Source organism: Bombus flavifrons, chromosome 15 (genome assembly GCF_040668555.2).
Source record: "Bombus flavifrons isolate JBK064 chromosome 15, iyBomFlav1_principal, whole genome shotgun sequence".
NCBI lineage: Eukaryota > Metazoa > Arthropoda > Insecta > Hymenoptera > Apidae > Bombus > Bombus flavifrons.
In genome coordinates, this window is record NC_138456.1 from 10,740,968 (window position 1) to 10,762,527 (window position 21,560).

General features: G+C 36.2%; 4 protein-coding genes across 8 annotated transcripts in view; all 4 read left to right on the forward strand.

The window, feature by feature from the left end:
* Positions 1-8,286, forward strand: part of CycD (cyclin D) — a 135,757-nt gene extending 127,471 nt beyond the window's left edge. Inside the window, exons 7-9 of one of the 3 annotated variants that reach the window (XM_069128769.1) lie at positions 5,450-5,648; positions 6,040-6,185; positions 7,342-7,533. In XM_069128769.1, the coding sequence (XP_068984870.1) occupies positions 5,450-5,648; positions 6,040-6,185; positions 7,342-7,388 (392 nt within the window). In that variant the 3' untranslated portion in view covers positions 7,389-7,533. Of the gene's footprint in view, positions 1-5,449; positions 5,649-6,039; positions 6,186-7,341 lie in introns of all 3 variants that reach the window. The other 2 variants (XM_069128768.1, XM_069128770.1) reach the window with 2 other exon arrangements.
* Positions 8,287-14,552: 6,266 nt separating this feature from the next.
* Positions 14,553-17,844, forward strand: LOC138187394 (calcium-independent phospholipase A2-gamma). Of its 2 annotated transcripts, none has more exons than XM_069128125.1 (8): positions 14,553-14,894; positions 15,335-15,731; positions 15,806-16,166; positions 16,242-16,454; positions 16,570-16,778; positions 16,887-17,085; positions 17,208-17,411; positions 17,505-17,844. In XM_069128125.1, the coding sequence occupies exons 1-8, from the start codon at positions 14,827-14,829 to the stop codon at positions 17,756-17,758; spliced, it is 1,905 nt and encodes a 634-aa protein (XP_068984226.1). In that variant the 5' UTR covers positions 14,553-14,826; the 3' UTR covers positions 17,759-17,844. The 2 variants fall into 2 exon arrangements, with proteins under 2 accessions (XP_068984226.1, XP_068984227.1); XM_069128126.1 differs by lacking the exon at positions 14,553-14,894 and adding an exon at positions 15,024-15,206 and having other exon boundaries at positions 15,339-15,731.
* An 816-nt stretch (positions 17,845-18,660) lies between these two features.
* Positions 18,661-19,566, forward strand: RpL29 (ribosomal protein L29). 2 transcript variants are annotated; one of them, XM_069128131.1, is made up of 4 exons: positions 18,661-18,798; positions 19,023-19,077; positions 19,176-19,240; positions 19,413-19,566. In XM_069128131.1, the coding sequence occupies exons 2-4, from the start codon at positions 19,041-19,043 to the stop codon at positions 19,524-19,526; spliced, it is 216 nt and encodes a 71-aa protein (XP_068984232.1). In that variant the 5' UTR covers positions 18,661-18,798; positions 19,023-19,040; the 3' UTR covers positions 19,527-19,566. The 2 variants fall into 2 exon arrangements, with proteins under 2 accessions (XP_068984232.1, XP_068984233.1); XM_069128132.1 differs by having other exon boundaries at positions 18,707-18,794.
* A 713-nt stretch (positions 19,567-20,279) lies between these two features.
* On the forward strand, positions 20,280-21,520 carry Pmvk (Phosphomevalonate kinase). Its single transcript, XM_069128130.1, has 5 exons — positions 20,280-20,404; positions 20,490-20,640; positions 20,743-20,948; positions 21,013-21,162; positions 21,264-21,520. The coding sequence occupies exons 2-5, from the start codon at positions 20,510-20,512 to the stop codon at positions 21,383-21,385; spliced, it is 609 nt and encodes a 202-aa protein (XP_068984231.1). The 5' UTR covers positions 20,280-20,404; positions 20,490-20,509; the 3' UTR covers positions 21,386-21,520.
* Positions 21,521-21,560: the final 40 nt, after the last annotated feature.

The following is a 21,560-nucleotide window of genomic DNA, read 5'->3' on the forward strand; positions in this document are numbered from 1 at the left end:
AGTAAAATGTACGTATAAAGCGTCTCCTAAATGTTTCTGAACAATGCGCGTGTTGCGCGAACGGATACTATTTTAAATATAACAAGGTTGACTACTTCTTGCTACTTGGGTTAATAGATTTCACATTAAGAAGCGCATGAGAAATTAACAACTTGGAAGTTACTATTTATGGGTCAAGAACACGATCGGAAGTTGGAATTTTAATCGTCAAAGCGACGATGCAAACGGAAACCTTACGCGGCAAATTGTATCGAATCTAAGTCTTCTTTATTCGTGATATCACAGTGTTTTTACGCAAAAATGCCAAACGCAAGGTACGTTTAAAAATTCGAGATACGATCTACATAGAAAAACGTTCGTAAAAATTGTATATTCTTCATACGTAACTGCGTCACGTACCGAGCTCTACGAACACAAAATTATAGTTCGACCTACTTCGCCGATTCCGCAAAATTGGTGCAACGATATTTCAAGTTGTCTAGCGCCAGATACCTATTTGCCATAATATTCTAATTGCTGCAAACTGGTTAATGATAATTAACGAAACCGATAAATTCTTGCACAACAGTCATATTCTACGTCATCTATGAATATAGAACGAAGCAAACGTTATCTGCGTGTCGTTTTTTATCGCGACTGCTTATCAAATATTCGAATATTTTAAAAGAACGATAATATTAACGCCAGTTCAGCTTTTTCTTTCATTTTTCTTCTCTTTTCTCTGTAGTAAGCGATTTAATTTGACGTTCGCGCATTTTAAACGCAACATTGTGGCGGAAGTGCATAGTACGAGCCGCTAGTATTCGTTCGTTAAAACAGCCCATTATCATTTTAATTAAGCGTTGATTGCGATTCTTTTCTCACCCTATCTATAGGCGAAAGTATAACTTCATAACGTTCCTATATATACTTCGTGTCGCGAGATTTCTCAATTTCGTTTTGTTTATTCGAACGTTCAATTTTATCAAGGTCTGCTTAGTAGGAATAATATGGGAAAGAAAAAGCACGACACGATATCTGCGGAATTGGCCGGGCAGACGACGTTTAGGCGTTTATTAGAAATTATAATCGCCTGGCGATATTCTTTAAAATGCAATTTTTACGCGCGGACCTTCATTGTTAGCCTCGTTAGAACCGTGCCATGGCATCATAAACAATCGGGAACGTGCATCGTTAACTCACGCGTTAATGAATATGCCGGTGCATGGTGAATAATGCACCCGGCGGAAACCATCACGTAACTACTTTGAGTCGATTCTATGCGTTCCGTTTTTTTCTTCCTCTCATTCTCTTCTTCTTTCTTTCTGCCTCTTTAATTTCTTTTCGTTGCGTTTCGTTTTAATGGATTATGGCCGAGCGTACAATTACGCATTGAAGGTAGAATGGACATAGAGATGACGTAACGAACGTACAAGGGTGATTCCTGTCTTATTTTCGTTTTATTTCCTTTAATCGTCGATCCGACCAACCTCTCGACGTTACAGCTAACCGAAATAATCGTTGTTAGATTTTTGTCTCTACGATAGAGGATCAGACGGCAGAAACGCGATCAGCGGATCGCGGATATTTATGTAGTTTTACACTATTTACGAATTTAAATAGAACTTTGTTTCGTTTAGCAAATATAGCGAGCGCGCTGCTATAAACATTGCGTATATTTTTGCGCATTGTATGCGCACTCGGTAGAATTTTGGAATCTTACGTTTCGCAAAAATTGCATAAGTCTTCCGAAATCTAAGGATTAGTATAGCGTAACATGTTGGATATTTAATCTTAATTAACTGTTCCGTGTTATTTTTGCCGCTTGAGAAATGACTTCTACCTTCGTGATTACGAGCGTAGCGAGATAAATGAAGGAGGGAGCAAAATTGATTTTTTTTTCTCATTAATTCGCAGGAAATTTTTAACGCGTTACGTGTCTTAACGAAGGTGTTGGTTCGTTTATTTCGCATTTTGTGAAAGACATTTTTCTATAGCAAGTACAAATAGTAGGAGAAAATTAAGGATGGAGCAGAGGCTTCGGAGAAAATTCGAAATAACGAGCTACACGATCGTAAAACAGTCCTCCTCGACACTAAATTTTTGCTTCGTCTTCTTATCGTCGTTAATCATAAGCAGAACCTTGCAAATATGTATAAATAACGATGCATTGTACAATCTCGACACATTTATCGCCATCACGTTGAATAACGATGAACGAAGCGTAAACGGAATAGTCGTGCGATGATCGTCACTGACCACATGGGTCTGTTAAGAGCCAATAGAATAAATTACGTAGCAACAAGTGATACAACCTTCGATTTGACAAAACCGCGGATAAAAATCTTCGATCGAATCGTCGTATCTGTATCGAGACTCTTTGTATAAAAGGGAATCTTATCTTCGAAGACGGAAAAATATGTTGTACGAAACTCGAGTAACTTGCAAAAAATTCCGCAAAATGCTACTAATTATACAAATCAGTTATACAAATGAAAGTAGAGACGGATCGACGTCCGCGAAGAACACAGCTGTTTTAAAACGACAACGATCGCTCGAGTCTCGCTGGAAAATCAAGAAATCGAAAGAAACGAAAGAGCGAGCGAGAAAGAGAGGAAGAGTGGGAACCAAGAGAAACAAAAGCAATAAGAATGCGAAGAAGAAGAAGAAGAAGAAGACGACGACGACGAAGAAGAAGAAGAGGAAGAAGGGGGCGTCGAACACGACGAGATCGCAAGACACGTTTAAATCCCCTTCTGGACGCTGCCAGTCGGTTGTTATTACAAGCGGGGATGGCAAAAAGCAAGGACCATCGTCCTTCGTCGTCTGGCCGGCTCTGGTGGTCCCTGTTGAAGAAAGAGAAAAGACTAGAAGCGGCCCGGGAGACGATGATTGTTTCTCACGAGCCAAACTAGGTAGCTCGCCGAGCTCGGTTCGAGTCGGTTGACCCTCTTTTTCACCGACGAAAAGAGAAGCAAACGGCGGCGCCACGAATTCCAGCCGCTTCCTTGAATCGCGGAAGGTCCGTGAACCTACTCCCTGATCGCCTTTTTCCATTCCACGCCCCTGCAACGCGCACGACGCGCTCGAACTAATTGTTTTCGTCATCGGCATCGATGCAATTCGCGCCAACACCTCTCTATTCTCTTTTTTTATTTTTCGTTAACGTTGGATTCGCGTATGGATCTTTCACGAGCTAAAACGACGACATTCGATCCACTTCTTTGACGAGGAAGTGAAACGATACGTCGTCGCTCCATATATACGTACGATGTCGCAAGGAGGAGATGCATGTTCGAATATTAGCGCGCTAGATCTGTCGGTTTCACGCTCTACGATGTATCGCAGGCCTCGATGAGAGCTCTAAAAATGTCGGTTAAACAACTAGAGAAGAGATTTTAATTTAGTCGTGTTTTCAGAAGCGAAGAAAAGAAAAGGAGACGTGGAAGTAGAATGAAAAGAAAGGCAGGAGAGGACGTTAAAGAGGAAAGGAGCCGAAAATGAATATGAGAATAGGGAGGCGAAGAAAAGGAAGGGGGAGGAAGACCATCGAGGAAACACGAGCAAGAACAAAATGCCGCTAGAATGAGAAGCGGTCCTGAGGGAAAGATGGAACGAAGTAGACATCCGAAAGAGAACAACGGCGAGGCAAGGTAAGGCGAAGTATGCGACCAACTTCTAGAAAGATCTACGGACGGAATCATATCGAAACCTTGAAACGAAGGTAGAAGACCCGGAGAGCATGGAATTGCGCGAACGAACTCGAGAACCACGTAAAAATAGTCATGGAGCGAGAGGAAAGGAAGAAAATCAAATCCGGAAAAGTCGCAGAAAAACATCTCCCTGAGATGAAAAGAGGGAAGAAGCTGCGTGTATGCGAATAGAGTGTACAAGGAAATAAAAGATTCGGATAACGTTGCACAGGACTACGAGGATGCTACGCAGAGATAAGAAGAGCAGGAGAGAAGAGCGAAACCTGAAAGAGACGAAAGAATTGAGATTTTAAAAAAAAAAGCAGAAATCCGTTGCAGAAGTACGATCGGAGTATGACGAAAAAGAAAAGAGAATGGAAATGGATGGAGCGGGGGTGGTCTTGATGGAGGAATGCCGTTCTCCAATAGTAATTCGCCATCCCCGAGGACAACAGAACGCACCTGCACCAGCTTTATAACTCTCTTTCTTCTTCCTCTTCTCTTTCGCGGCTCTGCAAATTTAAGAGCGGCTTCGCGGAATTCCATTCTTAATGGCTTTATTACGGCGTGTGCGTGCGCGCACACACGCTCCCCGTTGAATTTCAGCTCGTCCATCGGACATTTCGGTTGTCCAGGAACCTGTTCCCATCTTTCCATGAATGAATAGCGCTCGCGTTTGAGAAAAATCCACACAAAACGCGCGCCGGACTATGTATTACCGGCATAAAAGGACGAATACGATCGCGTCAATGATCGTCACGTTTATTGTCGATCTCGAGGCCCGCTTTACGAATAGTTCGCTCGTCGTCCATGTCGCTCCGTTGCTGCGTCCAATCCTCAAGCTCGTTTCATCAAACCGATCGATTTAACGACACGGCCGGTCTCTTTACTTCTTCGATATCGTATTTACCGTATAAGATGTACGACGAAGTTTTATTCGTCGCATAAGTACGACGTACTTAGACTCCTTTTCGTTTCTTTTCCGGGAGTATACGTTACTTTAAGGTGTACTGTGTTCAGCGCGAATATCGACAAAGTACGTGAATTCCTACCCTTCTGTCACCGGTATCGAATACTTTTCGTAATCTTAACAGAATGTCTTGGTCGACACAGGTATCTATTGCCGATAATTTGGTGTAAAAGAGCAAATTAGGAAAAAGAAGAACAATCTATTCCGCCAACAAAGGCATTAGAAAGTCCGGGATGGCAGTTTTTCGGCCAGGTAGGTGGGTGTACCGTTAGGTGATTACCGGGACCGAATTCGTACCTAAACCTAACGAAGACAAAAGACCCCGTAGCCCATTACTTGGCAATTGTTTGTCATTGCCGATGGCCCATTTTCAAATTTACTGGCAATAGCGTGGAGATTAGCACGGCTTGCTAAGGTGGCGAAAGCTTTCACGATGGAACTCGACCGTATTAAAAAGGGCGAGGGAAGTTGAGAAATAAAGAGAGAGTTGTAGGTTGCGTTCTGGTGTTTGCCGAGTCGGTAACCTTTGGGCTTGTCACCACCAAGGCCGGACTTTTCAACGTCGTAAATCTTGTTTCGAATACCCTTTTCCTGGGACGTGTCTACCTGCGGTTCTATTAGCAGATTTTTTATTAGCAGAACGTGGAATGAAACGTTACACGGAATTCTAGGATTCGTTTTCATGGCCGCTTCTGTTAACGCGCTTCGGCGACGAGATACGATCGAACGTTGGACTATCCTATCCTCTTCTTTCCTTCTTTCTTTTTTTTTTTGGAAATAATAGTAACGTGTTTTTGTCTTTTTCTAGTTGTGTTTTCGATGTTTCGAAAGAAGGTTCCTCGCCGGTTCGTCGAGAATCGGCTACTTCGTATGCCGTTCGTGTTACTTGGAATGGCTGAGAAGATGTGTGTTTGGAATTTAAGGAGCAATGTAAGGGAGTTTTATGTGCACGGTGGATGTTATGCAGGTGGATGTGGATGCAATGGGAATAAGGTTAATGCACGTGAGTGAGTGTCGAGAAACTTACTGTTTACACTTGACGATGCGCGCGAGTGCAATCAGATTTTTTTATTCCAATTCTTTCGCTGAAACACGTTAAGGGAGTAGTTGCAGTTGCTCTCGAAAGTATTCCAACGCTTGTACGATCCTTCTACGAACGTATTACACGGAACGTTTGAAAATTTCGTTGGCGTTGTACCGAAACGCTCAACACCCATTAGTAGCCGTTACTTACGTTCGATAATTAGAAGCAAAACCTGCGAAAGTATTTGAACGTTTACAGGATCCTTTTACGAGTACGTTATACGGAATTGAAACTCAGTTAGTAAATATCATTTTTAATAATTATAAGACAGATAATTTCGACGATAAGTTCGATAATGGACATGTTTTTTGCAGAATACAAATTCTCCATGTATACGCCGAGCATGATCGCGGCGGCGAGCGTCGCAGCGGCCCTCCACGGTCTCGATTGGACAGGGAAAAGCGGTTACGGGCTGGCCGGCCTCCTCGACGAGTTAACTCGCATCACGGCTATCGAACAGGTTTGTCCTCGTGTTGATATTATTTCACGACGCCCGAGAGAAACCTCGGATAGCACTGTCAGCGAGTAGATATAATCGCAACTTGATTTGCACCTGGTTTATCCGAAATGTCGGAAATAAACGTTGCGTGACAGCTTCTGTGTGTCTGCTTCTGTGTGAGATCTATCAGATAGTTTTAATTAACAAAGTTCAATTGCAAAGAGATCCATCGAAATAACGGAATAAGGAGCTTTCGTCAGATTCGATTTACGATTCAAGGAAAACGTTTAAGTAAAAAAAAAAAAAAAGAAAAAATTAAATTTAAAACAAAGATCGGGAACATTGCAAATGGTTCGTTCTCGTTAACATATGGAGCACGTATCGGTGAAGTTTCGCGCATGGATAAACGTCGAAATTATTCAATGTTTCGTCTCTCGTCGAACTGCGTTACAAATATGAAAGACAAACGTTTAAAAAACCACGTGGAGAGGTTGATTTTCACTTTGGTTCGAATCTGGACGGTTGGAGATTATGAATGAACAGAGGGGCAGGTGGCCAACATAGTTCTTGGTATACGTTCCTTCCTGCTTCTAAACACATGTGGTCGTCGAAAATATTGCGCTTACAGGACGTAGACCCCATGCCGAGCCATTCACGCGTGCACTTTATTTGCACTCGGCGCATTATGAATGTATAGTCTGCGCGTGTTTCGAATCGTCTTTTCCCTTTCCCGTCACGCTGTGACTTTTTTCCCCCGTAAACATGTGCCCGACACCTGCTACACTCCGCTCATCAGCACGTTTTTGCGCCACGTCTTGGCTGGATTCGCGAACGATCTCTGAAACTGCTTCTTGGAACTTTCTCTTGTCGATCAAAATTACACGCTAGCTCGATTAATTAATCGAATTATCTTACGCGTTCCTGTTCCTTTGGCCGTGCAACAAAATTCCCTAACAATTCATAAATCGATCGCCTTCTTTCCAATTTCTAACAAGAATCGCAACAAGTATTACATTCTATAAACATAGAATTATTATATTCCGCAAAATCTATTAATCTCAATTCTCCGGATAACCAGCCTGACCCGCTACGTTTCTCAGAATGCCCCTGATCGAAATATTAGAGCCGTATCTAAGAAGCCAATTATAAGAGCGATCGATGTTTCCTCTTCTTCCAGGACTACCTGCAAGGTTGCCTGGAGCAAATCGAAGAGATGGTATCTGAAGCAGTGGGTGCCGACGGTACCGGCGGGAACGGCCATCAGGTGACCGGATCATCTCTTTCGGGCACGTCGCAGAGGCCTCTGGGGGACGAGATAACCAGCCAGGAGAAGATCCTGGAACACGAGAAGGCGGGCACGCCGACCGATGTGAGGGACGTCCATTTTTGAGAGACGCCGCTGAGGGAAACTCTGGCCAGGGTGACTCTCTGCTGAGCCTAGAGGCCGAGGAGCAAGCGATGCCCAGCAGCGACGACGACAACGACAACGATGCTGAGGGACCCACGGCCACGAAGAGAATCAAGAGGGACGAGGCAAAGTTCGAGCTAAAGAACGCGCGAGACAATTCTTGAGACGCAAAGAGTATACAACGCGCAGGCACGTGCGAAAGAGACATAGATATATAAAATACGTTGTGTTTGCTCGACCGAATCGTCGTTTGGTTTCCCTTCGTCACCACTGTGAACAGAATCGTCTTTGAAAAGAGAGAGACAGATCTCGAAACGTGTTCGATATTTTAGTGTTCTGTACGGATTCTGTAGATTCATCGCGAAGATTCGTAAACCCAAACGGGACATCGACGGATTAGGGACATTTCTTTTTCTTTTTTAAACAGCCACTTCCCTTCGAACGCAGGTTCGATTATTCGCTGATTGTTGAGCGACTTGCGAGCGAAGGAGCACTATCTTTCGTGGGCTCGACCGATGGAGAGAGCACGTGATCGATGGAAAAACACGAAACATAAGAGTTTTAGTCGATCTATCTAGATAAAGCTATCGGATATACGTTATAATTTTTACTCGGAGATCGAGCAACGATCAATGCCGAGGCGTTGTCCCAAAACGAATCGTAATTCCGCGTGCACAATTTATATATATATATATATATACATATACATATATATATATATAATATATATATGTATGCATGTGTGTGTGTGCTCGCGTGTGTGTATGTATGTGTGTATACATATATGCGTATGTATATGCAGAGGGCCGGATAGCGAGCGCGAGGGTCCAAGGTCTCGATGGGCCCCCTTTGTTATTTAGTTGTACGCGTTTTTATTCGCGAATATTCGTGTGCATCCGATCGTTCAAGACATCGGAATTGGTTTTGTTCTCAATTCATTGACAGAGACTACGTGTCGTCTCGTATCATGATCTAGAGTTTTCTGAGACTTTTTCTTTTATTATTATAATACTTTTTTATTTTATTTTTTCTTTTGGGATGGAACGCCCTCTATTGGCGTTGCAGCAGGGAAAGTGGATCGATCGAAGATGCGGAACTTAAAAAAGTCTGAACTGTTTTTTATACTTCCGTTCGAGACAATGATTCGATAATCGAGCCCTTTGAAAGTTAGATTTCATTTTACAGAAAGATGTTCGTCGGAGAAACGTAAGTCGAATGTGAAATATTTGAGCGTTGTTTATTTAAGTATCGAATGTTATACAAAATAGAAAGAATCGCGAGACGCGAGCATGTACTCCATTCTCGCTTCGTTGTCTCTCCATCCCCCCCTCCCCGCCCGAAACATTCACGTAATTATCATGCAATGTTCTTTCTGCATACGATATTAAAACGTTCGGCAACTTTCACGATAATGTCAGCTTTCGATCGGATTCGCATCGCGTTAATTCGAAGCTGGAAAAGAAGAAAAGAAACTGATCTGCGAAAGGTTAATAACAGATCGACGAGTATCTGAGAAAAAAGGAACAAAAGTAAACTGCGTGTAATTTAAAACTCAACGGTTAAATCTTGTTAAAAGAAGAAAGAGATAAATGTATGGTTAAAAGAGAGACACTGAGATTACTCGAACGTAAGAAATAAAACGAATAAAAAGAATAAAACATATGATTGTAGTAGCATCTTCGAGAGAGAGACCGAAAAGTAGCAAGAGATATGAAACGCTTCAACGATAATTTCGATGATGGTCGAAGGAGAACAGAGACCAGAAGTAGAATTAGAAAAGAAGAGACCGGAAGGCGTGCCGTTGAGGGAAGGCTATGCAATACGCTTTGTGCATCTATTTCGCAATAGAATTGTACACTTAACTTTTAGTAGCCGGACGACGAAGCTATCGCGCCAATTTCGTGTATCGTTTAGAAAATTAGAGAAAACCATTAAAGAAAAATTAAACAAAATGCGGACCGATTCTTTTCTATAAGGCTAGAAAGAAGAGAAAAGAAAAGCAAAAGAGGGGAGAGAAGAAATACAGAAAACAAGGAATAAAAAGTTCATATAGTCAAATCCAGTCATGTAGTGTTTTGTACATAGGTATACATACGAGAAAAGTTATATATATATGTACACATTATATATACACGAGGTGTGTGCTTGCGCGCGAGTGAAGAGAGATAGTATGATACGAGAAAAAGGAGGAGTACGAAGAAAGAGAAAACGTTGATCGCGCGTGCGAGTTTATTACAGCGAGATGTCGAATGGAATAGGGAAGCGTTTTAGAGTAGTAGATAGAAAAAGGAAAATATAGTTCCCTTTTGTTTTTTTGTATTTACGTTTACAATAATTGTTAATCCAAATGTGTTTTCCTTCCGGGAGTTGCGGCACAACCCGTCGCTTATTCCACTCGGTTCCTAAGATCGGTTGTGCCACGCCCGATGTGCATTTGTGAACGCTCGATGATGCGCGGTGTGTGGATGTGTGGGTTATACGTGCGTGTACATGCGTGTGTGCCGAATTTTTCGTAAGCAAAAAAGAAAAAAAAAAGGAAAAAATGGGGAAGAAAAGCTTCAACGGCGTAACCAGAGGGTTTCGAAATTCCAAAAAAGATTTATAAATAACTTTTTACCGTCGAATCTGCTTGTATATGCATTTCAGATTACATCTTTTTAACTCTTTTTGATATATTAATATGTAAATACATATTATTATGCATATCATAAAGCTGATTTACGATGGCTTCTTGTAGCATGTATCGTATAACTATTACGCGCGATGCTATTCGATCTATTAAAGGAAACATCGCGAAAATGACAAAATAGCGAATTAGTATGGAATTTCTACTGTCTGTGCACCAGACAGGCTAAAATAATTTCTGCTGATCCTTGAGTTTCTTTTTTCTTAAAGAACTTGATAAAAGAATGACTTTGATTGTTAAACCGAGTCAGTCTAACCTTTGCATGCTCGAAACCAGCACTCTGCATTTGGCTATTCTTCTCCCAAAACCGCGATTGTAAATATGTAGGAAAGCTATACGAGGCGTATTATTAAAAGTTAACACAGTAGTCCGTGTAAGATAGAGTGTCGAGTAACGTGGCAGTGCGATAGAATCGAGAAAGAGAAATTGGACGAGGAGTTTAAATACGAGTAGAATCGCACGTTTAAACGTTGTCTAATAATTGAACTATTTTGGTGCTGTGATTTTTATTCTGTGGGTTTGCTAGAAGTGCATGGAACCGCTGAATATGAGATTTTATAGAAATTTCATTTATATATTATAGCGAATGTCTTTTTCGTGTTCGTTCGAGAAACAGGCATTTGGAAGAAAGATTCAAAGTACAAAATCAGAAGATGTAACACGTCTCAATTACTAATTAGGACAAGGTAGTCTAAATAAGAATTTGAATACTCGAAAACAATGAAATTTGATATCCGTGTATTTTATAAAGTCATCGATTGTTATTCGAAATGCGTAAAATTCTTAAAATTAGAACGATTAAAGGGAAATTTTCGAATTTAGGTCTTTGTACATAAATCACCCCTTTCCAAATTTGTAACTCCAAACCACAAAAAGAAAAAAAAGGAAGAAAAGAAAGAAAAAGAAATACCAAAAAGAAAGATTCTCATCGCACAGATCCACAGCACCAGAAGTGTTGAACCTCAACTACTATCGTTCATCCAACGTATTTAACGTTATTATACACATAAACTCCCTTTTAGAAGACAAAATATAAACGTTTAATCAATCTATCCTCGTTAATCTACGCTGTATGTACGTATAATTAGATTGCCAAGTAGTTGAAGCAGAATATTATCCGACGCAAAACCAAAACGATAAAAATAGAGAAAATAATATAAATCCCAATGTCTAATGTCATGAAAATGAAAACAACTCAAACGACAGTAGTTGAGGCTAGCGTCCAATGTTCATCGAAAAAGAAACAAAAAGGAAATAGTAAAAAGATAAATAATCCACGAACCCATTAGTACTTAAAATGCGTCGAGTAGAGTAAAGGAGAGAAAAAGAGGGGGAGACCGGAGTTCGGGGAACGCGAGTTCCTCTTCTTCCTTCGAACTTGAAAAATGAACGAAACGAACTTGCGCTACGAAGAGAATTAGAAGAAGAACTTGCTAAGAGGAGAACAGGACGGGAAGAGGTACACGCGTTTCGTCCGCTCTCAATAAAAATCAATCTGCGCATTCCGACTAAGAAGTAAGAAAACGATAAAAAAAAAAAAAAAACAGAACACAAGAAAATGGCAGAAATAGCCCAGTGCCACAGAACGAAACCTAGTTAGTAACATACTCTTCAAGTAACCAAATCCTAGTACAACGTAGAGAGAGATCGAATAATATAAAAGAGAAGAAAGAAAGAAAAAGCAAATGATATGCAGTCTGGTGTACGCATGGCTGACCATTTTCATACTTGTACTACTAGCGTACGATAATGCGTTCTCTGTGCACGCCCTTATAATATATACATGTATCTGTATATATATCGTATACTATGTGTCGTATATATACAAATAAATGTATATACGTATATGTACATATATATTTGTATATTTTAAACACGTATCATTGTGTACCTTGGAAGAATGGGATCATTGTCGAGAGACGGGGGAGGGACGCATCGGAGCTACATCGGGCAATTGTAAACCGAAAATGACGGTGCCTTGATGCAGGGTCCCAGATTTTCTTGTACGTTCGATCGAAATTCGAGGTTCGAAGAAATACTTCTTCAAAGTTTGCCTCTTTTTTCGCCAATCGTCCATTCGAAATTTATTATATTATATTAGCTAGAAGTTAAAGTTCTTCGAGGAAATTTATAAATTTCGAAGGAATTCCGGAGGAAAAATAAGAACATTATTTTGTTTATATCCGTTTGTTAGAAACGTATAGAATCGTATTTAATTGTGGAATTTATCGTGGTGGTTCTTTTATGGACCTTTATTTTATTAGTAGTATATTGGCTATATGCGTAGGATATTACATATGTTTACATAGTCGTCTTCTAATTTGTCTTTTATTTCCTTTTTCGATTTGGGATCCGTGAAAATAGTTATTCGCATCGATTTTAAACAATCTTTTGTGAAGAAACTCTCTGTTTCGTTTTAAAGGTCCCTGTATGTGTACGTGGAATTTAGATTGATTTATTAAAGTTCTTATAATATCGAATTTATTTACGTTAATTTTTCGAGATTCGTGTCTCTTGGTGTTTTACCATTATATTAGTTTTTTGATATAAATCTGCATCGACATTTATTTGCTTCATTTGCACAATATTCTTCGTTATTTTGTTACATAATAACACTATGTATCGTGTAATTACGAATGGACGAATCCTAAAAAAAGGCAAATTATTAACGGTATAGATATAAGCATGTATAAAAATACATAGTAAAATAATTTCCAAAAGCGAAGAAGAAAAACGAATGATAAACGAAACGATGATAAAGTAGTTGCACTTGTCATAAAATAGAACTGTTTGGAGATCTGTGATCCTAGGTTGCGAGCCTGTTCCTAAATCGCGTCTCGTTCCAGTCGAACAACCCCGTTATTCCGCCCCTGTTTTAGCTTAGTAAGAACACGACGAGCTTGCGACACTCTTTTCCTTCTTTAATATCACCGAACGAAAAATAATCTAGCGCCACAGAAATTCTTTAATTTTTTTTCTTCTTCCACGAATAATCGTGGAATACGCGAGAATCCGATTATGTTCTTTTCTTTTTTTCCTTCGTTCGATGCGAGTACAGAGTTTCGCTTCATTCAACGTCACGTGATTACACTTCCTCTCAGCAATCCTAATCTTAGCCACGCTCCGCGTATATCAATAGACACATTCGAAGCTCGTACCAAGAAGAGATTGAAGCTCAATTTTCCTCTTTAATGAGGATTCACTGCCAGATTCGACGGACGAAAATAATAATGCACGCGCTCAATGACGAACTCGCATCGATCACTATACATACTATTACATATGTTGTTTTCTTATTTCGTAGATTTCGTCAGTTGTTTTCCCCGATTTTTTCGTTCGCAGTAAAGCAACGCAATAGACATACCACTGATATACCTCAGACACCGCATACACCGCTCGAAACAGCATGTGTAGCTTTTTTTTTTTTTTTTAAATCTCACTCACGGCGAAAGAGTGTGCAGAAGAATGAAAACAAAGAGTTATGAAAAATCAAGATGGATGTAACAATCACACTTATGCGTTACTTTTTAAACCTAGCACGTAAAAATATGATTTTTAATCGATAGGTGCGCGATTGGTTGTACCAGGCGAAAGTGAAAGCTTCGGTACGACAAACTTTGTACATATCCCACAGTGCGTAGTGTGACGCACACTCGAATGGAAAATAAAGTATTAATATTTTATACAGTCGTAAGACATGTCTTATTTATTGCTCGCCTTTTACTATCTTTACGTCAAAGACGAAAAAATATTCTTTGGACGTCTTAGCACAGTTTTCACCAAGTAATAAACGAAAATATTCTAAAAATATATATTGTTTTAGAGCTAACGAATTCAAACTTTTAATTTAATTCTATCATTCCATTATAAGAGCGCTACTGTCGTACGATTTAAAATAGTTATATTCCCTAGTTGCGATATTACGTTACTGCTTAAATAGTAGTTGAAAAGAAAAGTTAATAAACAATTCATTAATGAATTTTGTTAGGAATTTGAAGAATAATAAAGCATGGAAGTTGAATAAACTTTATGTCTCACCGATGATAAACAAAAACAATGTCTAAATGCATTTGTTTTCATTCATCGCTGTTTTCTTCAATTGATCGCGGAATGCATTTCGCGTACAATTACCCAGACCTGTAACATAAACACTATTATGTTTACGTGCAAAGATCGTAAACAAAGATGTAAACAATATTGGTACATGCGGCGCTTGTCCTCATCGGTGTATTGATATTGTAGAGTCAAGTTGGTACATGGTTATCAACAAATCTTATTGGTGGGCTGGTATCGAGCCATGTTATTTACAAAACGAGCCCCTCTAATTGCGTCAGCATTTCTTTATATAAGTAGAATCAGCTATTGTCTATTTAGTATTTCAAGATGATTCGGTAAATGAACTCGTAATAACGAAGTGACATTAGTTAAAACTATTGCAGAAAAGGAAATCGGTATCAGCAATTTTTACGAATCGTTTTGCAAGATTTTCAGCGAATCGATAATCACTAGTGTGATAAACTTTTATCATTCCCATATTCTCATCGTTCATACAACGAAACAAATAAAGAATGACACGAAATGTTATAACATATTATTACAGTGTGAAATATTATCAAAGGCTTCTCCTTTTATCAAGGTAAACTATGGAACGTTAAGTTGTATTCCCTCGTTCAAGAATTATCATAATTAAAAAATTATCCTTCTAGTTCCTTTCCCAGTCTTAATTGTACCATTTTGTTATTTATATAACATGACGCACATGCGCTTGTGTTTGTGCTTTAATGTATAAAGTTAAATTAATAATAGTTACACTTGTCCAATGAGTTTGCTTCGCAAAAATTCATCATCTGATTTAAGCGATTACCAAATCATTTTGCATCATGTTTTGTAGTGTGTACAACTTACTCACAAAAGTTACTTATTTTTATCATTTTATGAACAATCATACGTAACATGAAAACATGTTGATTGATTACTTATTTATAATTATACTTACTTATTATATTTATTAATTATTTATATTGTTAATTTGCTCTCGTGATAAATATATAAATGTTTAATTCTTTGTACTTACAGACAGTTGACAGATAGTGCTACGGATAAAGGTTATAATGGAAGTGTTAATAAAAATAAATTATTAAATCGTTTAAATACTTTGTGGAAAATGAAGATGTCCATGCAAAATCACTCGAAGCTTCTATCGCAATTGAAAGATTATTTAAACAAAGCTGGTTATGATAAAAATTTGCAAATTATCTTCTCCAAATATTGGTTAGATTTTCTACAAAGAGTAACATATTCACAAATAAATACTTTGAAGAAGTTGTCAGCACTTGAATTTTCAAAACATATGAATAATAATAAAGATTTAGGTACAAAACAAGGTGACGTTAGTAAAATAGAAAAAGAGAAGGTAATACTGAATGCTCCAGAGGAAGAGACATTAACTACCAGCTCTGTTCAATGTAAAAAGGTAAGTAATATATTTTGGATAATATGCGACATACTCAAAGATCTTATTTTCCTCGTATTCAACGATTCTTTTAGCAAATTCATGAAGATAATATACAAGAGAGTAAACTTCAAAACAAAGCAATATCAAAAATTATTTCTGAGTTTCTTGGTATATTTAATTCTGTACAAAGTAAAACAGCCAGATTAGTTGTACCACCAAAGTGGAAAGTAAATATTCACAAAGATATACCAAAACACAGTATTGCGTCTAGAACAAATCATGTCTTGAATAGTATAATAACTGCTGAATCAATTGCTTCACGTTGGAGAAGGATCGAAGATTTATTAGCACACATTGATCAATATCCAGAAGCTAGACATTATGCGATTAAAGGAGGAGCAATAAGTATATTGCTTAAAACTAGACGAAAGGTTAAAGATGAACAAACAAAAGGTATATGATGATTTAAAGACATTATCTTGTTAACTATACGAGGAAGAGTATTCTGAATGCTTTTAAACTTCACAGCATCTATTAGAGAAGCATTAGCAGTATTGGGTTATACTGAACCCTTGCCTGGCAGAGGTATTAGAATTCTTTCCATTGATGGTGGGGGTGTGCGTGGAGTATTAGTTATAGAAATGTTAAAAAAACTTGAGCAATTGACGGGTAAGAAAACTCATGAACTGTTTGATTACATATGTGGTGTGAGTACAGGAGCTATTCTTGCTGCTGCTTTAGGTATGTATATAGTATGCTTGTTTGATTACAATAATCATCAACATTTATTTTTAAAATTTAATATTGTTTACCATTTGTCATTTTACATATAGTTTACTAATAATATTGTCTACAGGTGGACATAAACGAAAATCATTGTTTCAAATATCTGAATTATACAAGGAACTAAGTACTAAAGTGTTTACTCAAAGTGCAATAAAAGGTACGAGTAATTTGGTATGGAGCCATGGATATTATGATACAGAGCTCTGGGAAAAATTACTGCAAGAGAATATAGGAGACAAAGTTCTTATAAAAACAGTTCATGATCCTGCTGGTCCAAAAGTATGTATGTTATTTCTTACTTATAAACAAAATATTGTATTATTTTATTGAGAATTGTTCAAAGTAAAAAATCTTCCATCTATGATACAATAGCTATTTTTTTTTTAGTTTTCAGCTATATCTGCTGTTGTAAACCAAGAACGTGTAACGGCCTATGTATTCAGAAATTATACTTTACCTCATAGAGTCGAAAGTTTATATCTAGGATCTCATAAACATAAATTATGGGAAGCTATTAGAGCATCTGCAGCAGCGCCTAGTTATTTTGAAGAATTTAAATGTGGTGGATACCTTCATCAGGATGGAGGTACATATCAATGTATTTCATAATCATTGAAGATTTCAAACCTAACCCTAACCCTAACCCTAACCCTAACCATATAAAACAAGACTGACAGTGAAGTGTTCAAATACTCTAATTTTATGCAGGTATACTGGTAAACAATCCATGTGCAGTCGCGTTACATGAAGCTAAAGAATTATGGCCAAATAATCCAATTCATTGTGTGGTTTCATTCGGAACTGGTCGCACGCCAAATCAAATTTATGACAACAGCAAAACGACAGAAATAGCGATTTCAAGTTGGAAAGATAAGTTTTATAAAATTTTGGATAGCGCGACAGATACCGAAGGTATTAATTTGCATAATAACTTCTAACATATTTATTTCACTATTTGTATTGAACATATACTTACACGTCAATAACGTTTAATATACCGTGTAGCTGTGCATATTATGTTGAACGATCTGCTGCCTGAAAACGTTTACTTCCGTTTCAATCCATATTTAACGGAGATGTTGTCGATGGTAGAAATACGTCCTGAGAAAATCAATCAACTAGAACAAGATGCAAGAATGTATATACGTAGAAATGAAGAAAAGTTTCAAAAAGCTGCTGAAGTTTTATTACAGAAGAGAAAACTCCAACAAAAAATCATGGATTGGATTACATTACAAAGAAAAGTTTCAGGTTTATGAATTATTCTATCTCATAATTTATTTAAGCATTTCATAACTTATAAAGATATGTACATGTTGCATAAATACTAAGTACGAATTTTATCTATATTTTATGAGAAAAGTTTGTTTGAAACAAACTAGTAACTAGATATGTGATGTAATTATTATTAATTTTAACATTTATTTAAAGCGTTAGTATGACGAAACAAATATATTACGTTTATTTATATTTGTTTTTGTAAATATTATATTAAAAATAATTTTGTGTAAAAAGTAACAATTTATTTAACATACCAATGAACATGTACATACTTGTGACCTCTGAGAGATATGCACACATATTCACATGCATCAATAAAAGATGGTCATTAAATGACAAAGTACAAAGCATCATAAATAAATATATAATATTTATTTTAGCAGGACTGTTTACTATTGTACTTAGTGTAATTATATATTAATACACCAATGACTTTTTTATTTTAATATTGTCTTTCATAAATGATAACATTACTTTAATGTTTATTATACCTATATTTTAGCATACGTGCGCCTGTTTAGTGAATTGAAGCATTAAATAACTGTAAATAACAAAGTGATATATAATATAAAATGTTATAAACCGCTGTGCCGCTAGTCCTAATGCTATTCTGTGTTTTTTCGCATAAGTAGTGAATATATTAATGTGAAAATATATCTGTATAAAATAGAAAATGATCATGTGTATAAAATGTTTTATAATGTTTAAATGTTATTTGTTTCAAAGAACACTTTAAAGTATTATAATTCTGCTTTAACTAAGCCATTGTCAACTTCGTTAAAAAAATGTTATGTACTGTAAGGATATTAAAATAACTAAATATATTTAATATTATTACGTTTCTCATTTACCGTTTTTGAAGACCATATGTTATTAAATTGAACTTTAATGAAAGAAGGAAAAGAAATAGTGCAGGAGAAATATGTATATTTGGCGCTAGTGTCGTTCTCACACTACGAATCTGTCTCTTTTCACTTTAGACTTCCGCTTTCGAGCACGCGTGGAAGAACTCCCGTAGGTTTGTTATAAATTTATTATATCTAAATCATCTTCTATGTAAATGACATAACTATGTTATTATATTATTTTTTACAATTGAGTAAAAATACTTTGTATTAATTTCTCATAGTCTTTTTTCCCAATTCATGACAGAATATAATCCTATTTTCAAAGAAACTCTTAACCTTAAAGGTTGTTTGTGACATTTTATGTTGTAACTGATTAAAGCTATTATTTTTCTAGATTGATTAACAGAGAAAAATGGCGAAGTCCAAGAATCATACCAATCATAATCAAAGTAAGTGTGAATAATTATGAAGCATGAAAAGTAAAATTCATTTATCTTAAAATGTAAAATAGGAAACGTAACATTACCTGGTTCTTTCTGGTTTGTAGATCGTAAAGCTCATCGTAATGGTATCAAAAAGCCAAAACGTTACAGGCATGAATCTACGCTTGGTGTAAGATTTAAATTTATTAAATAATAATAATAGTTTTTTTCTTTTTTAATCATAAACAGAATTGCTTGTTATGTTATCAAGAAATTCCTCTTGTGATTTTAAGATTTGTTTTATCGGTAACATCGTTTATATTAATCAAAATATGACTTCATGACATTTGACATTTTTTTAGATGGATTTAAAATTCTTAAGAAACCAACGCTTTGCGAAGAAGCACAATTTAAAACCCAAAGAACAATTGAAGAGGGCAGAGAAACGTAAGGCTCTTCGTGAAGCTAAAAAATAACTTTCCTGTATATATATATGATTTTATTGTAATAAAAAAATTTTAAAACTATTAAACATATTTTATAATTCTTTGACTCGTAACTAATATACAGATTGATCTAGCAAATGAATATCTGCCTTATTTATTGTTGTATGAAAAAACTTGTCAGTAAACAAAAGAAGTTACAGTTTTTTTAAGAGCTACATGCTATTTAGCAGGGCCTGTAATATTAAGAAACTGGGGATTTTAATATATCAGTCAGTGACAGAAAATTACACTATTGAAAGTAGGTTGAGTATCCCTGTTTATATGATTATCAATGTTTAAATAGACACATCGTGAGAAACTAGCGTTCTTAAATTTATTTTAGTACTTTTAAATTCATCAGTATAATTAGAGTCATATAATTATTTAAGTAGTTATACAAATTTACGGAATTTTCTCAAATAAATGATTTTTAGGAAGTATGGGAAATTCACTTAAATCTTTTCTCCTAAATTCTACATAGTTGCGTGCGTCATTTAAAGCTTAAAAAACACAGCGATTCCATCAGTCAATCTCCTAAGCTCTTCAATTAATACACTCCATTAATAATAAGTTCCTCACTGTCTTTTTATATAACTCAAGCGAGTATTATACTCATAGAGATTGCACCTTTTTGAAAATTTCCATTTGAATTTAACCTTTTGTACTCCAAGATTTTTTGCTATTGTTCTTTTTTTTCGGATGTGCACTTTGATCTTGTTTCATACTTCCTAGAATTTAAATAAGTTTATCTATAAGTATGTTAATTTCTCATTTCGTATTAGAAGTTAGAAGTATTTGGGCGTTTAATAGAAGAAATCAGAAACATATTTGTTGTGTCAATAAGCATTGTGCATTTGTAATAAATATATGTAAGTTTATTTATATAAAGTAATAAATTTTGATATTTTGAACGAACGATTATGCGATCTTTTAATATTCAAATTTATATTTAAGTAAAATAGTGCGAATTCAATATGGCGACTGACAATATTCCCGATGATCGTGAAATAAGCCATAAAGGAACATTCAAACCACAAATAATTTTATTATTCAGTGGTAAAAGAAAATCTGGGAAAGATTATATTACAAATGCTTTGCACGAAAGGTGATTAGCTTCTAGTCATAATAAAATAATTAAGGACAATATGATTGTGATGATAATAATAATATGTTAATTTAACATGTTGAATGATCTATTTGTTAATAGAATTGGACATGATAAGAGTGAAATTATAAGACTGTCTGGACCAATTAAGTTTCACTGGGCTAAATCTCTTGGTCTGGATATCGATCAGCTTTTAGGAGATGGAAAATACAAAGAAAATTATCGCCTTGAAATGGCAAAATGGGGAGAAAACATCAGGAACAAAGATTATGGCTATTTTTGTCGTGCAGCTCTAGAAATGTATAACGGTATGAAATGATTTTATATTAAAAATTAATATTTTATACAATATCATATGCCAATTTGTTTTAGCATATAGCAAACCTATATGGATAGTAAGTGATACAAGAAGAAAGACTGATATACAATGGTTTATGGAAAATTTTAAAAATATATGTAAAATAATTCGCATTGAATCAGATGATTCAATTAGAAACAAACGTGGCTGGCTGTTTACCCCAGGTAGGTAACAAAAATTAATTGTTGAATGAAATAATGGAAGTTTGATTATGATTATATTTGCATGTATTTATACATTATTAATTATAAAATATACTTTACAGGTATTGATGATTCAGAAACTGAATGTAATTTGGATGATGTAGATATATGGGATTTGAAAGTGATAAATAATAATGAGAGCATAGAATATATATTAGAACAAATATTAAAACTAATTAATTAGTGAAACATATCACAAATGTATAAATTAACATTATGTACGCACACACATATATATGTATGTATGTATGTATATACACTTGTAAAAAATGTGTCTTTTTAAGTGATTTATAAAAAATAAAAGAGCAATACAAATTAATTTTATTCTTAGACGAGTTTGAAAATTAAATTGTAATTAA